At 42.4% G+C, this 14,632-nt stretch overlaps 1 protein-coding gene across 1 annotated transcript in view; it reads left to right on the top strand.

The window, feature by feature from the left end:
* The window catches only part of LOC310754792 (discoidin domain-containing receptor 2-like), a 49,504-nt gene that overhangs the window by 33,711 nt on the left and 1,161 nt on the right, over nucleotides 1-14,632 (top strand). The window contains exons 17-25 of the mRNA XM_083597102.1: nucleotides 3,332-3,414; nucleotides 7,480-7,588; nucleotides 8,538-8,672; nucleotides 9,153-9,290; nucleotides 11,077-11,136; nucleotides 11,645-11,726; nucleotides 12,412-12,476; nucleotides 13,820-13,989; nucleotides 14,245-14,350. Coding sequence (XP_083453228.1) covers nucleotides 3,332-3,414; nucleotides 7,480-7,588; nucleotides 8,538-8,672; nucleotides 9,153-9,290; nucleotides 11,077-11,136; nucleotides 11,645-11,726; nucleotides 12,412-12,476; nucleotides 13,820-13,989; nucleotides 14,245-14,350 — 948 coding nt within the window. The remainder of the gene's footprint in view (nucleotides 1-3,331; nucleotides 3,415-7,479; nucleotides 7,589-8,537; nucleotides 8,673-9,152; nucleotides 9,291-11,076; nucleotides 11,137-11,644; nucleotides 11,727-12,411; nucleotides 12,477-13,819; nucleotides 13,990-14,244; nucleotides 14,351-14,632) is intronic.

Raw genomic sequence — 14,632 nt, 5'->3', positions numbered from 1 at the left:
AAAGGCTGGTCTACCTCTGTTTTAATTCCCCACAACGTCATGGGGTGGCAGTAGATTGGGCGCTCCAGAGCATTGTGGGAAATGAAGATGGCAGTCCTTTAGCCACCAATACTGACACCACCAAGAAAATCATCCGTGTATAGCCCACTAGAGCACACTTTGCTCCTGGGCCTCTCAAACCCAGAGCCAGACCTGCCTGTATTCATATGTATTGATGATACTTATATTTTATCTGCTTATTTATTACATTCATATCCCAACTTTTCTCCAGTGAGTTCAAGGTGGCAGCCCCCCTTGTCATTTTATCCTTACAACAACCCTGTGAGGTAGATTAGGCCTTCACTATATTGTTTTCAACAATTGTTAAATACAGTGGTACCTCGGTTTAAGAACAGTCTGGTTAAAGAACGATTCGGTTAACGAACTCCACAAAACCGGAAGTAGTGTCCCGGTTTGCGAACTTTACCTCAGTCTAAGAACAGAATCCGAATGGTGGAAGGGCACCATCGGTGGGAGGCCTCATTAGGGAAAGCGCACCTTGGTTTAAGAACCGTTTTGGTTTAATAACGGACTTCCAAAACGGATTAAGTTCGTAAACCAAGGTACCACTGTACTTTTTTGTTTTGTTTACTTCTGCAAACCTACCCAGGCATGTCATTTTAACAACCAATTTTTACATGTGTTTTTATTATGCATAACGGCTTTACGGCTGCTGATTTTATTATATTTTTAAAATGTATGTTAACTAGTTTTCCATGCTTCTCTTAACTGGTATTTTTAAATGACAGTTTTAGATTGCCCATTGTAAATCGCTTAGAGCAGGGGGTCAGCAATTTTTTCTAGTAGCGGGCCGGTCCACTGTCTGGAGGTGGCGAGGCGGGAGGAGCCAGAGCGGGTGGTGGGCGCTGTCTTACCTCCTTGTGATGGGAGGAAGGGGCCAAGTGGCGGCAGCTCTGCCAATCAGACGCCACACCTGGTTTACCTCAGCGCGGCGTGGGGATGTCTCTGCCAATCAAACGCCACTGAGGTAAACTAGGCGCAGCATTTGATTGGCAGAGACGTCCCTGCGCCGTGCTGAGGTAAACCAGGCACAGCAATTAAGTGGCAGAGCCGCCGCTGCTCGGCCTCTTCCTCCCGCTGCTGTCGCTGGGAGTCTCGGCTTCGCGGCAGGTTCTGGCTTTGTGGCGTGGGGCACGGGCCGGATTTATGACCCAGGTGGAGCTGATCCAGCCCGCAGACTTTAGTTTGCCAACCCCTGGCTTAGAGGCATGTGATTTTTTAAAAAATCAAATAAGTGGTCTGCTGCAAATGTTGTTAAATAAATAAGGGTTGCACTATGACACTAAAAAAATATAAATAAATAGGTATACACTTGTGGGAGGAAAGAAGTATTTAAACTGTGCACGTAAGGAATGTAACATGTGAAGTGGCTCACATAAAGTAAATCAATGCAGGTATAAAAAGTGTTGTGGGGAGGACAAAGGATTTTCATATTCAGCACTTCCTGGAGAACCAGGTTACCACAGCAGGAAGCAACTGTTGAACAAATTTAGCAATTCCCAGAACGAATGAGTCAGCAACATGCCTCAGATTTCAGAACTAGCTGGTGCCCATTGGGACTGGTGAGGCAGAATACAAGAAGCCCAAAACAGAAAAAATGTTCTGGTATGGCTAAGCCTAGGGATGGAAAGAAATTTGGTTCAGTTTTCATTTTAATGCAAAGATAACTAATTCACACACACAAATATTTGCACCAAATTTTGTGATTCTCCAGCCATAAGAACATACAATGAAAATATTAGTGAAAATAACATAAAAAATATTAGGGGACATCACTTGCAAAAAAAAAAAAAAGAGAGAGAGAGGTGCATGTTGGCAGAAATGTGTACAAAGCTGCCCAATTTTCATGAGAACATTAAAAAAAATATCTGCAAACTGATCCAGAAATTTGGCAAACTGAACTAAAGGTTGGAAAGATTAGAAACTGAAATTGATCGATTTGTCCAACCTTAGTTAAGCCTCAGTGGAGTACCTTTTTACAGAAGAAACAATGACTTTGCAAGTTCCTTCCTTAATGCTTTATCCCTGGAAGAATTCCTGACCTACTTTGCAAGCAAAAACAGAATTAGCCCTCAGTGCAGCAATAGCTTAAGGTAACAAATTCCGGAAGAGACATTGCATTTCTGTCTCGGAATCACCAAGCTTGGGAAGGTGGGCTGAGCTAGTTCATACCTGGTTCCTGCATAGGAAGCTGTGTTATGCCAGCAGGTCAGAATATCTGCCCATCTAGACCAGTGTCGCCTACTCTGATTGGCAGCAGCTTTCTGGGGTCTTGGTCAAAAATATGACTTTTCCATTGCTATTGCTACTTGGGATCTCCCCACCCCCGCTTTTTCACTGGAGATATCAGGGGTCAGTTTTGAACCCAGTCCCATCCATGTGCAAAGCAAGTGGGTTCAAAGTCATTGAGCTGCAGTCCCTTTCTCTGTGGGAAATATCTCACCTAATATAACCAATGTGCTTAACTATAATTAATGCATGAAGGCGTTAAAAACATAGAGTAAGCTGTCCTACCTGACTTAACTATGTCACACCCCCTCAGGCTGGGAGGAAGGGCTACCACACTCTTTGTTTTCCTACATTCCACCATTTCCTCCCACCATGTTAACTCTTCCAGTAAGGGTGCCTAAGCTGAATGCTCCAAGCTTCTACAGTATGGCTTTAGCAAGCCATCTCTGTGTTTCTATGCAAATGATTTAGAAACATTTACCTTTTTTAGAACTAACCTAAGTTCTGCTGCCTGGCTTTTCTTGCTGCTGTATGGAAAAGCACATGAATCTGATATTTGAATAGTTTTGTAAGTAAATCATATTTATCTTACCAAACATATCGTGTATGCTAAGGAAAGTGGGGAGCTTTTGTAGCAACTTAGAAGGGGATATTTTAAACGTCTAACATCCTGCATTTCCACGCTTTACTTTGCTGCATGTTTTGAGATTTTAAATCGCTGCATGTGCTCTCTCACCAAAGAGTACTTGCCCCAAATCTGGATCTAGACATCCAGGGAATTCTCCTTATATCAAACCAAATCAAACATGCTCAAAATGCCTTTTGCCCTGCTGAGAAAAAGCTGTGAGCTTTTTATGGCTGGCTCTATTTCTCTGCCTCTAAACAGCCTGACACCCAGTAAAAGCAAACAAGTGATGCCTTTTCTCATTGTTTAATCTCTGTGCCAGGAAAAAGCATTTCTTGCTGAATTTCTCCTGCTGTTAAAAAGCACAGGAGTAAAAAAATAAATCTGGCAACCTTAATGTTATTTTTCTGCCTCCAGGCATTTGACCGATCCATTTCCAAAGACAATTGCTTAGGTGTGGGTTTCTTCCAGAGAGGATATGCTTACCTGTTGCTGGAGAGGTGAGTGTCTGTTGTTTCACTGTCTTTTTTTTTTAAAAAAAAATAATATTTATTAACAGTTTAGAGACTACAAAAGAAAGAAAAAGAATTAAACAAAACAATACAATACAATACAAAAACAAAGACACTACATAACACTAACACTAACACTAAAACATTGAGTTAACAAAACAAAACAAAAACAATTTAAAACACATCCAATAGTTTCAATATCTTATCTTTCATTCACTTGTTTCAACGACCTCCTCACACCTCCCTTTTTGTGTTCCACTTCAATTAACTGTTTCAGCAATTCCTTTCCATCTTCCTCTGTTTTCTGTCCTGTAATTTATCTTAACATGTTCTAACCTTATTTTTTCCCTTTAATACATTAATAATCTATTTGTACTTAGTTCCTTATAACATTTCTGCTAAAGCCATATAACTTCATTCCAACATTTTTCTAACATTCATTGATTTTACAGTATTTCTGTAAATAGTCTTTAAACTTTTTCCAGTCTTCTTCCACCGATTCTTCTCCCTGGTCTCGGATTCTGCCAGTCATTTCCGCCAGTTCCATATAGGCCATCAACTTCATCTGCCATTCTTCCCGGGTGGGTAAATCTTATCTTGTATCTTCCAATACTTCGCGATGAGTATTCTTGCTGCTGTAGTTGCATACATAAAAAAAGTTCTGTCCTTCTTTGGCACCAATTGGCCGACCATACCCAGGAGAAAGGCCTCTGGTTTCTTCAGGAAGGTATATTTAAATACCTTTTTCATTTCGTTATAGATCATCTTCCAGAATGTCTTAATCCTTGGGCATGTCCACCAAAGGTGAAAGAATGTACCTTCAGTCTCATTACATTTCCAACATTTATTGTCAGGTAAATTATAATTTTTTGCAAGCTTGACTGGTGTCATGTACCACCTGTAAATCATTTTCATTAAATTCTCTCTTAGGGCATTACATGCCGTAAATTTCATACCTGTGGTCCATAACTGTTCCCAGTCAGCCATCATAATGTTATGTCCAACATCTTGTGCCCATTTAATCATAGCAGATTTCACCGTTTCATCCTGAGTGTTCCATTTCAACAGCAAGTTATACATTCTTGACAAGTTCTTAATTTTGGAGTCTAACAATTCTGTTTCCAATTTTGATTTTTCCACCTGGAAACCAACTTTTTTGTCCAAATTGTATGCCTCCATTATTTGGTAATAATGGAGCCAGTCTCGCACTTTATTTTTCAATTTTTCAAAGCTCTGCAGTTTTATTCTGTCTCCATCTTGTTCCAGAATTTCCCAATATTTCGGCCATTTGGCCTCCATATTGAGCTTTTTCTGTGCTTTCGCTTCCATTGGTGACAACCATCTTGGGGTTTTATTTTCTAACAAATCCTTATATCTTATCCAAACATTAAACAGTGCTTTTCTAACAATATGGTTTTTGAACGCTTTATGTGCTTTTACCTTATCATACCACAAATATGCATGCCAACCAAATACATTATTGAAACCTTCTAAGTCCAGCACATCAGTGTTTTCAAGAAGCAGCCATTCTCTCAGCCAGCAAAAAGCAGCTGATTCATAGTAAAGTTTAAGGTCTGGCAGGGCAAATCCACCTCTTTCTTTAGCATCAGTTAATATCTTAAATTTTATTCGAGGCTTCTTGCCCTGCCAGACAAATCTGGAAATATCTCTCTGCCACTTCTTGAAACAATCCATCTTGTCCAGAATTTGCAATGTTTGAAACAAAAACAACATCCTTGGCAATACATTCATTTTTATCACAGCAATTCGGCCTAGCAATGATAACTTCAAATTTGACCATGTTTCTAGGTCCTTTTTCACTTCAATCCAACATTTTTCATAGTTACCCTTAAATAAGTTCACATTTTTGGCAGTCATGTTAACCCCTAAATATTTCACTTTCTTAACCAATGTTAATCCTGTCTCCTCCTGATACTTCTCTCTCTCATTCACAGTTAATTTTTTCTCTAAAACCTTAGTTTTCATCTTGTTCAACTTAAAACCTGCTACCTGTCCAAATTCTTGAATCAGTTCCAGTACCCTTTTAGTACTAGATTCTGGCTCCTGTAAAGTCAATACTAAATCATCAGCAAATGCTTTCAGTTTGTACTGTTTAGCTCCCACTTGTATACCTTTAACCACTTGGTCCTTTCTAATCATATTTAGCAAAACCTCGAGGACCGATATAAAAAGCAATGGAGAAATTGGGCAGCCTTGTCGTGTTCCTTTCTCAATCTTAAACTCTTCTGTCACTACATTGTTCACAAGTAATTTTGCCTTTTGTTCTGAATAAATTGCACCTATACCATTTTCAAAACCTTGACCTACCCCCATCCCCTGTAAATTCTTCTTCATAAAACTCCAAGAAATATTATCAAAGGCTTTCTCCGCATCCCCAAATATCAGAACTGCCTTAGTATTGATATTCACTTGTAGTTTTTCTAGAATATTAATTATATTCCTCATATTGTTAGACAAATGTCTGCCCGGGAGAAAGCCCACTTGGTCTTTATGAATTTCTTCTACTAACACCTTTTTTAATCTTTTAGCCAAAATGTCTGCAAAAATTTTATAATCCACATTAAGCAGCGATATGGGGCGGTAATTCTTAAGCTGTGTCTTTTCAGTCTCTGTTTTCGGTATAAGTGTAATATAAGCTTCCTTCCACGACTCTGGTGCCCTTTTCCCTTCCAATATTTCATTACAGACTTCCTTCAATGGTTGTATTAACCATTCTTTCAAAGATCTGTAATATCTTGAAGTCAAACCATCCGGTCCTGGAGATTTACCTAATTGCATGTTCTGGATGGCCCCTTCCACTTCCTGATCCGTTATTTTATAATTCAACATTAACTTATTTTCCTGAGAGATTTTATGTAGTCCATTTATTTTCAAAAATCGATCAATGTCCATTTCTTTCTGCTTCTCCTGTGTATAAAGTTGTTTAAAATACCTCTGGAAGCACTTCCTAATCTCCACTGGATTCTGTATATTCTTTCCTTCCACTTCCAAATTCGTCATTTGCCAGGCCAACAATTTTCCACACTTACTTGCCGATTCAAATGTCTTTTGCCTCATCTGTTTGGTCTTCCATTCCATTTCCTGATTCATCCGTTTCATAGTGTCTGTTGTTTCACTGTCAAAGGGTACAATAATTGAGCTCACACAAATATTATAGGAGCCAGAATGAATCCAGCGCACAAGCAGGGGAAAGGAAGGCAAACAACCAGCCAAGCTATGCAGCATATGTGGGGCAGAAACTGATGTCAAGTTGCCACCTTCTTCTTAGTGGGGCCCCTCCACCTTTTAACAGCAGTGGAATGGTGGAGAGAATTCAGCTACCTCCAGCTTCGCTCCATGCCAGAAAAATGTTCATCTGTTGAATTTCTAATAAATTACACTAGGGGGTTTGTTAAATGTGGAGAGGAAACAGAGATCCTGTGGATTCTGTAAACCGGAAAGTGGAGTTCAATCCCATGCCCTCCAGCATTTCTCCAATGAAAACAGGGGTGTCCGATTCCATACTACTACTACTACTACCTTTATGATTTATGCTCCACCCATTGGACTGGGTTGCTCCATCCAGCCACTCTGGGCGGCTTACAACATATATAAAAATCATAATAAAACATTAAAATAATTTCCCTATACAGAGCTGCCTTCAGATGTCTTCTAAAGGATGTATAGCTACTTATCTCCTTGGCTTGAGGGTTGCACACCATATGCTCCAACATTTCTCTGATGAAATGTTGGGACGTCCTAAGGAAAAGTGAGACATTCCAGAATCAAATCAGAAACCAGGACGGCTTCTGTAAATCCGGCTCTGTCTCTGCAATCCTGTTTTGTGCACATATGTCATCAGGGGTAGGGTAGGTGGGCATGGTTATGGGGATGTTGGCCAAAGGGGGAGGTCTGGAGGGTCCTCAGACCCCATTGGGGCTCCTTACACCTAGGATATATCTAACAGCAATAACAGTGCAATTCTTTTCCTGATCTCAGTACCGTACTTTTACTTTCCTAAACACAGACATTGTTGTCTTCTTCCCCTGCCAGATATGAAGAAGCTCTGAATGATTTCAGGCTTGCCCTGCTGCACCTCAGGAAGAACCCCTGCATTGATTATAAGCAGCTGGGTCTGAAGTTTGTGTTGTGTGCCTGGGAGGTAAGGTGATGTTAAGTGAATCATACGATGATGACGCAGCAAAACAATCCATAATATACATAACTAGGGACTGCTGCCCCTGCTTGCTCTGCTCACAAACCCCTTTGCCAACCCCCCTTCATCTACACCTGGCCAACCCCCCTCCCCTTACACTTCCTTCACCTCACACCTCCCCTTTCCTAGCCTATCCTCTCATACTTCCTCTACGCCTCCCTTCACAGCTTGCCCAAACAGTCTGTGTACCTGTGTATACAGAAGCTGAACGGTACAAATAAACATGTGCACATGTACTCCCAGAATCCCCTGGGACATGGACTTCCCATTCTGGAAAACAGTAGCATACCACTTTGAACTGTCAGGGATTAGCCAAAAGGATCCTGGGAAGTGTAGTTTGTTCAGGATGCCGCGACTTCTAACACCCCTCCCCCCAATACACATTCCCCACACAGAGCTACAATTCTCAGAGATCCCCATGAAGAGCGATTGATTGTTAAACCATTCTGGAAATTGTAACTCTGTGAGGGGGAACTCCCACAGGAAGTAGTGATGGTGGCCAGCTTGGATGGTTTTAGAAGAGGATTAGACAAATTAAAAGAAGAGGATAAGGCTACCAGTGGCTACTAGCCACAATGGCTATGTACCACTTCCAGTGTCAGAGACAGGATGCCACTGAACTCATGTATCGGGATCGTGTATAGGGAAAGTTTGGTTGAAACTAGATCTTTCTTGTGGTCTTCCAACAAGAGGTATCTGACTGGTCTGCTCTGAGTAAGATTAGCACTGGATGCAACCCTACGATTCTATGCCATGAAACCTGTGTAATGATAGAGTTTACTATTTAGAGGCCTTACAAATTTAGTAATTGAGGAGTTTCCTTCCTGCTGAAGAACCCAGAGTAATGTCTGAGGCTTGCATCCAGCAGAAATATTATTTCTTGTGTGGTCTGCAGGTGGCGTACAACACTGCTACGGCTTACTGCCATCTTGGACAGTGGCAGGATGCTCAGCAAACACTGAAGGAGGCTGCTAGAGAGACCCCAAAGGGTCAAATCCACCACCTTGATAGTGCTCTGAAGCAAGTGCAGGTATGATTTTCTGCATTAACCTGAGGAAGTCGGTTTTTCAAGGAAGTGTAGATCCACCTTCCAAGGAAGAGGTTGCTTAGCAGAGGCAGACACACACACACAGGGCGTCTCCAGATGCCCTTTTTATTGCCCACTCACACCTCTCCATCCAGACAAGCAAGAAGTACTGCTGGAGTTCAAGGACACATTCCAGCCAAGGAAAAACACTCAAGGGAGGTGCAAAAAGAGGCCAGTGAGGGATGTGGCATTTGGGGAGTTGCAAGGGCCAGGTGGAGATGCTTGGAGGGCCACATATGGCCCCTGGGCCTGAGGTTCCCCACCCCTGAACGAGAAAACTGTTCTCTGGCACAGAGGATTTTCCTTTGCAAGGCAGGAGCCTAGACAAGATGAACTTCCTTTCTGCAGCTTCAGGTAAATGTGTATATCCAAGACAAGATGACCCTGTTGTGAATAGTCTACCCTACACCTGCCCTGTCCTAGGAACATCTCTTCTTGGAACCCCGGAGTGTCCCTCAGGGGGAGATCTTCAAGCCCCCAAAGAAGGACGTGGAAGAGCTAGAAGAAAAAGACTTCCTGGGTCAGGCCAAGGTAGAACCTCTGACTCCGCAGATAAAAGGGGTGATGTTCTTCTGCTGTGATGGGGCTAGTTTTCCCCAAAGGAAGTCAGCATGCTTCTGGGCTGAACCACTTTGGTAAAGGAGAGGGGTGGGGCTCTCATTCTGGAATGTTCTCCTGTACAACTCCCCTCCCTCAACAACCTTGCATGTAGAAATAAAGCTTGTCGGGGAGGTTCCCTGATTACAAAATTGTCCCATCTGGCACCAATTTTGCCATTGTTTTGCAACAGGCAAAATCACCCTTTCCTTTTTTCTTTCTTTTTGGGACTTTTGGCCATCATCAGTTTGGACTTTTGGCCATCATCAATTATTGGATGTTTGCATTTTGAGTATTTTTTAAAACATGCTTGCATATGTTTTTGATTGCATTTTTACTCTGGTTGTAGATCATTTTGGCACTTTTTGTAGAGGGATTTGCTAGGGGCTCCCACCCTTGCTCATTCTACTTGCCCCAAGTCCCTCTTCTCTTGCTCTATGCCCTTTTAAAGAAGGGAGGGGGTAGTCACTTCATACAATGGCTTGCTCTCCCCTCTGTTAAATAGCTTGCCTGTGCCTGCCTGCCATTCCTCATGCTAGAATTGGCATGGCCACCTATGGCTGCACAAACTGCAGAGTATTTATTTATTTATTTTTATTTTTAAATTTCTATACCGCTTTATATTTTTAATAAAAAATCTCAAAGCAGTTTACAGCATATTAAATCAATAAAACAATAAAACAATAGCCAGGTGATGTTCCTCCGGACTCATGAGGAGCCTCTTCAGTAGGGCTAGTGAGTGTGGGCCCCGCCCCCTAGGCCAGGTGGAAAGGGGCTTGCAGGGAGTGGCCTTCACAACCCACAGCCAGGTCTGCCTTACTCCAAACCATTCTTGCATTCAGCTGGTGCCCCTTATGCTGATGATAGATAGATAGACAGACAGACAGAGATAGAGAGATAGATGGATGAGCCAAGCAAGGAGAGAGAAAATTGTTGTTGTTGTTGTTGTTGTTAAGGTTTGTTAAATGAATACTTTGCTTTACAACCAATAACATACAATAAAGTCACGTAAGCACTGTGAAACACAAATTTAACAGTACAATAGCAAATAATAGGCATTGCCCCAATGCCTGGGAAATCAAAAATAGTGCCAAATCAATGACAAGGTTGGAGTCAGGAACTCCTCCCTCAGCAAGAGTTTTCCATAAATGAGAGGCTTCCAAGAGAAGGCCCATTAACATGTTATCTGTTCTCAGGATCCCAAATAACAGCCGGTAGTTGACACTGCACTCCTCTGGCTTGTAATGCTCATTTTAGGGTCAGAACTACCCAAGCTGTATGGAAATTTATTTATGCAGGCAACTACAGTGGCAAGAATGTTACTTGACCCAAAATGGAAAGAAGAAGAAGACCCAGCAAAAGAAGAATGAATACAAAAACTCATGGAATATGCAGAAATGGCAAAACTTACCGGAAAATTAAGAAATCAAGATAACAAACTTTTTATAAAAGAATAGAAATGGTTTATTGAATATTTACAGATAAACTGTAAACAGATAAGAACATTGGCAGGATTATTGTAATAACCTGCAGTTTTATAAGAGTATATATTTAAAATAGATGAATAAATGAGCAAATTAAGTTAATTTGGATATGCAGAAAATATTAAAAATAAATTTAAGGAACAGCAGAAAGAGGGGGAAGGAAGTCATGTTTTGAAATGTCAAAATGATAGTGAAATCAGTGAAATGTATAAAATTGAAAATCATAAATAAAGTAATGCTCATTTTATGCCACCCTCCCTTCACAGGTCATCTCTTCTGCTTTTGAGGAAGATTGTGGCATCGGCTTTCATGAGCCCCAGCCCCAGGTGAAGGGGGGAAAGCAAGGGAAGTATATGGGCTGCTCATGGGCTCTTGGCTCAGAGACAGCAGTTGCCAACTTCTTTCCCCTGGCTTCTCTCTAGAAGCATTGACTGCCCTAAACCACGTATACTTCCTTGATTGCCACATCAGCCTGCCTCTCTCACACAGCCATAAGGTGGCCAGCTGACCTGAAAGTGGCCAGTGCCTTCGCTGTTCAATACAATATTTGCTGATGTGCAGAAATCAGCCACTGAAACTTATTGCAGTGCATAGATCAACATATTAACCACCTCAGAGATGCAAAGGAAGCTGCTCTTAAATGGCACAGCTACAGAGGCTGGCTGGAAAAGTTGGCAACCCTGTATTAGGTATTCCTGAACTTTAGCACCCCGTGCTTTCCTCCTCTTGTTATCATCTACTTTTGTTCCCACCCCAAGCCAAAGAGAGTAGCAACCTTTTGTGTGTGTGCGTACAAGGGATTTGGCATATCTCGAAGCTTCTCACTTCTTGCAGAAAGGCAGCAGTGGGATTCCCCCACCACCTGGAAAAGAACCCCCCACCCTGCCCTGCGAGAGGCAAAATATTCAGAAATCAGGTCAGCCACAAGAAGGGGATTTGTCACATATCTGGAGGGACCCTTTATATCCTCCCGTTTCTCCCAGTGGGTGCACAGAGCTACAGAGCCTACAGCAAAGGAGATAGAGGGAGAAGGAACCAGTTTGCTTCCTTTCTCCATTGTTGCATATTGGTTGGAGTGTCTGACTAGGACCTGGGAGCTCGGGGTTCAAATCCCCACTCAGCCACAAAGTTCACCGGGTGACCTTGGGCCAGTAACTCCTCTCTCCGTCTTTCAGCCCAATCTATCCAGCAGGATTCTGAGGGCAAAACGGGGAGGAGGAAGAACCATGGATGAAAGGTGGGGTATAAAAGTAATATGATAAAGGCAGGGTTTAACTAATAGAATTAGGCTGCGTACACACCCGGAATTTGAAACACATCTCCTCCTCGAAGATTCCTGGGAACTATAGTTTACACCTCCCAGAGCTAGAGCTCCCAGACCCTTAATAAACTACAGTTCCTAGATTTTTTTTCCTTGAGGGGAGATTCTTTAAATTGCATATTGTGCATTTTGTTATTGTAAGCTACTTTATGAGAGCCATATGGTGAAGAGCGGGGTATAAATTTTAAAATCTAAATATTAAATAAATATTAACTAAAAAAAAGGTAAAATATAAAGAATATGCAGCTTTATTAGTAAGTGGGTGAAGCTTGTTTTGCAGCACCAGCCAAGGAAGATGACGACAGGGCAGACATGAACATCACTGGTCAAAATACATCCCTGGAGGTGAGACTCTATATTTGCCATGGCAATAATGTGACATAACGTAATATAATGTAGTTGCAAAAGGGCTTTAGCTATTGCATCATGAACAGCCCTAAAATCTGCTTCAGAAGAACTGTAAGTTTTATGAATCTATAATATTGGCATTGTAAAGTTTGCCAGCTAGCTGTCCTGGAAAGATTGTCTCACAAAATCCAAGCAATGAGAGGTCAAAGAAAGACAGACATGTTTTTGGCAGACTGGTGTTTGTTTATTGGTTTTATAAATAGTCAGGAATCTGGTTCCAATTAACTGAGCTGGCCCATCCATGAGGAGGGGTGAAACACCCACCTCAGCACAAGAGGCAGTCCTCTTCCCACCACTTCCATCGTCAAGAGGGGGGTGTTTGGATGCACAGTATTTGGATGCACTCATCCTCACTGCCCCAGGGCGGAGAAGCTGAGTGGCAATGCTTTGAGGAGTTTGGCAAAAACTGGGGTGCAGCTGTGGTGGAAGTGGGGTATATGGTGGTAGTGGGGCAGCAATTCCTGTTTCACTTCAGGTGGCAAAACGGGATGGGCCAGCCCTGCCAACTACATTTCAGATGGTATGGTCTTTGCAAGGGAAAATAGGATTAACTGGAGAAAAGTTAGATAAATAAGAAAAACGAGATGTGGATCTAAATAACAGAGTCATTTATTTTGATTGTAGGTGATAAATAAACAATGAGCACTGTGAAGGGAAAAATACTGTTACAGGAGACTGAATACCAAGTTAAAATAGAAGCTTCCTAATCCTAATCCTTGGGACGCGGGTGGCACTGTGGGTAAAAGCCTCAGCGCCTAGGACTTGCCGATCGAAAGGTCGGCGGTTCGAATCCCCACGGCGGGGTGTGCTCCCGTCGTTCGGTCCCAGTGCCTGCCAACCTAGCAGTTCGAAAGCACCCCCGGGTGCAAGTAGATAAATAGGGACCGCTTACTGGTGGGAAAGTAAACGGCGTTTCCGTGTGCTGCTCTGGTGCCGGTTCGCCAGAGCAGCTTCATCACGCTGGCCACGTGACCCGGAAGTGTCTGCAGACAGCGCTGGCTCCCGGCCTCTAGAGTGAGATGAGCGCACAACCCTAGAGTCTGTCAAGACTGGCCCGTACGGGCAGGGGTACCTTTACCTTTACCTTTAATCCTATTTGTGGACTATATTGTGCTTCCACGAAATGCAATCTGTACCCCAAAATACTGTTTGGGGTGTCAGAAAGGGGAGTTGTTATATTTTTATTTATACTACACACACACACACACACACACACACACACACACACACTGTTTCAGATGTTCCCTTTGCTCAGCCATACCTTTTCATCTCTTGAGCAGGACTTACCCTCTTCTTGGGAGGCTGGTGACATCACCAGTGGGTTCATCCTACTGAAGATTCACACTTCCTACTCCGTCAAGGTGAAAATGAGTCCTGCCCCATCCCTGGCTGACTTCAGGAACCTGCTACAGGAAGAATGCTGCCAGCAGGCTACACGGATGTCAGTGAGGTAGGTTCTGAGATACACATGAACTGGCACCAGGTAGGGATGAAAGCCGAATCTATCTGATCTGTGGCTTTCCAACACAATCTTCAAACCTATACACAACTATCCTTTGAAATTTGCACATCTCCTAATTTTGTGGTGCAGTTCTCCAACCCAACAATGTTTACAAAAATGCATATGTATTAGGGTTCTTTGGGGAAAGCCATCTTAACAGCTTCCTGTGTATCTGTGCATGATTGCATCACTGACCCTTTTCAGGTACAAGATTTCAGGTAGTGATGAGCTGATCCCTGTTAGCAATGATGAAGAACTGAGGAACATCTGGCAAAGCATGGAAGGTGGTCAGCTGACCCTCTGGTGCCAGGTACGTGCTGATTGGTGTTGGGTTATCGGGCTTAAAGACTGGACAACAACTTTCCCTGCAAACAGGAGGCTAGCACACCAGTCCTGCCTTGCTGTTTTCAATTTTTAGTGAGATATTACTTTTATTAATAATATTAATATTCAGAAATTGTATCCTCCAACCTGAAGCGGTAGAGTTAATTGTTTTGCTCAAGCTCCCTCTATGACCTCATTCTGACAGTAAAAGCTGTTGGATGGTGGAAGCGAAATTCCTACTGGCTGTCCTTTGTTATAAGCTGGTTGG

The sequence above is a fragment of the Podarcis filfolensis genome, assembly GCF_964270895.1.
Source record: "Podarcis filfolensis genome assembly, chromosome: Z".
NCBI classification, from domain to species: Eukaryota; Metazoa; Chordata; class Lepidosauria; order Squamata; family Lacertidae; genus Podarcis; species Podarcis filfolensis.
The sequence above is the reverse complement of the archived record's forward strand: the minus strand, read 5'-3'. Positions and strand labels throughout refer to the sequence as shown.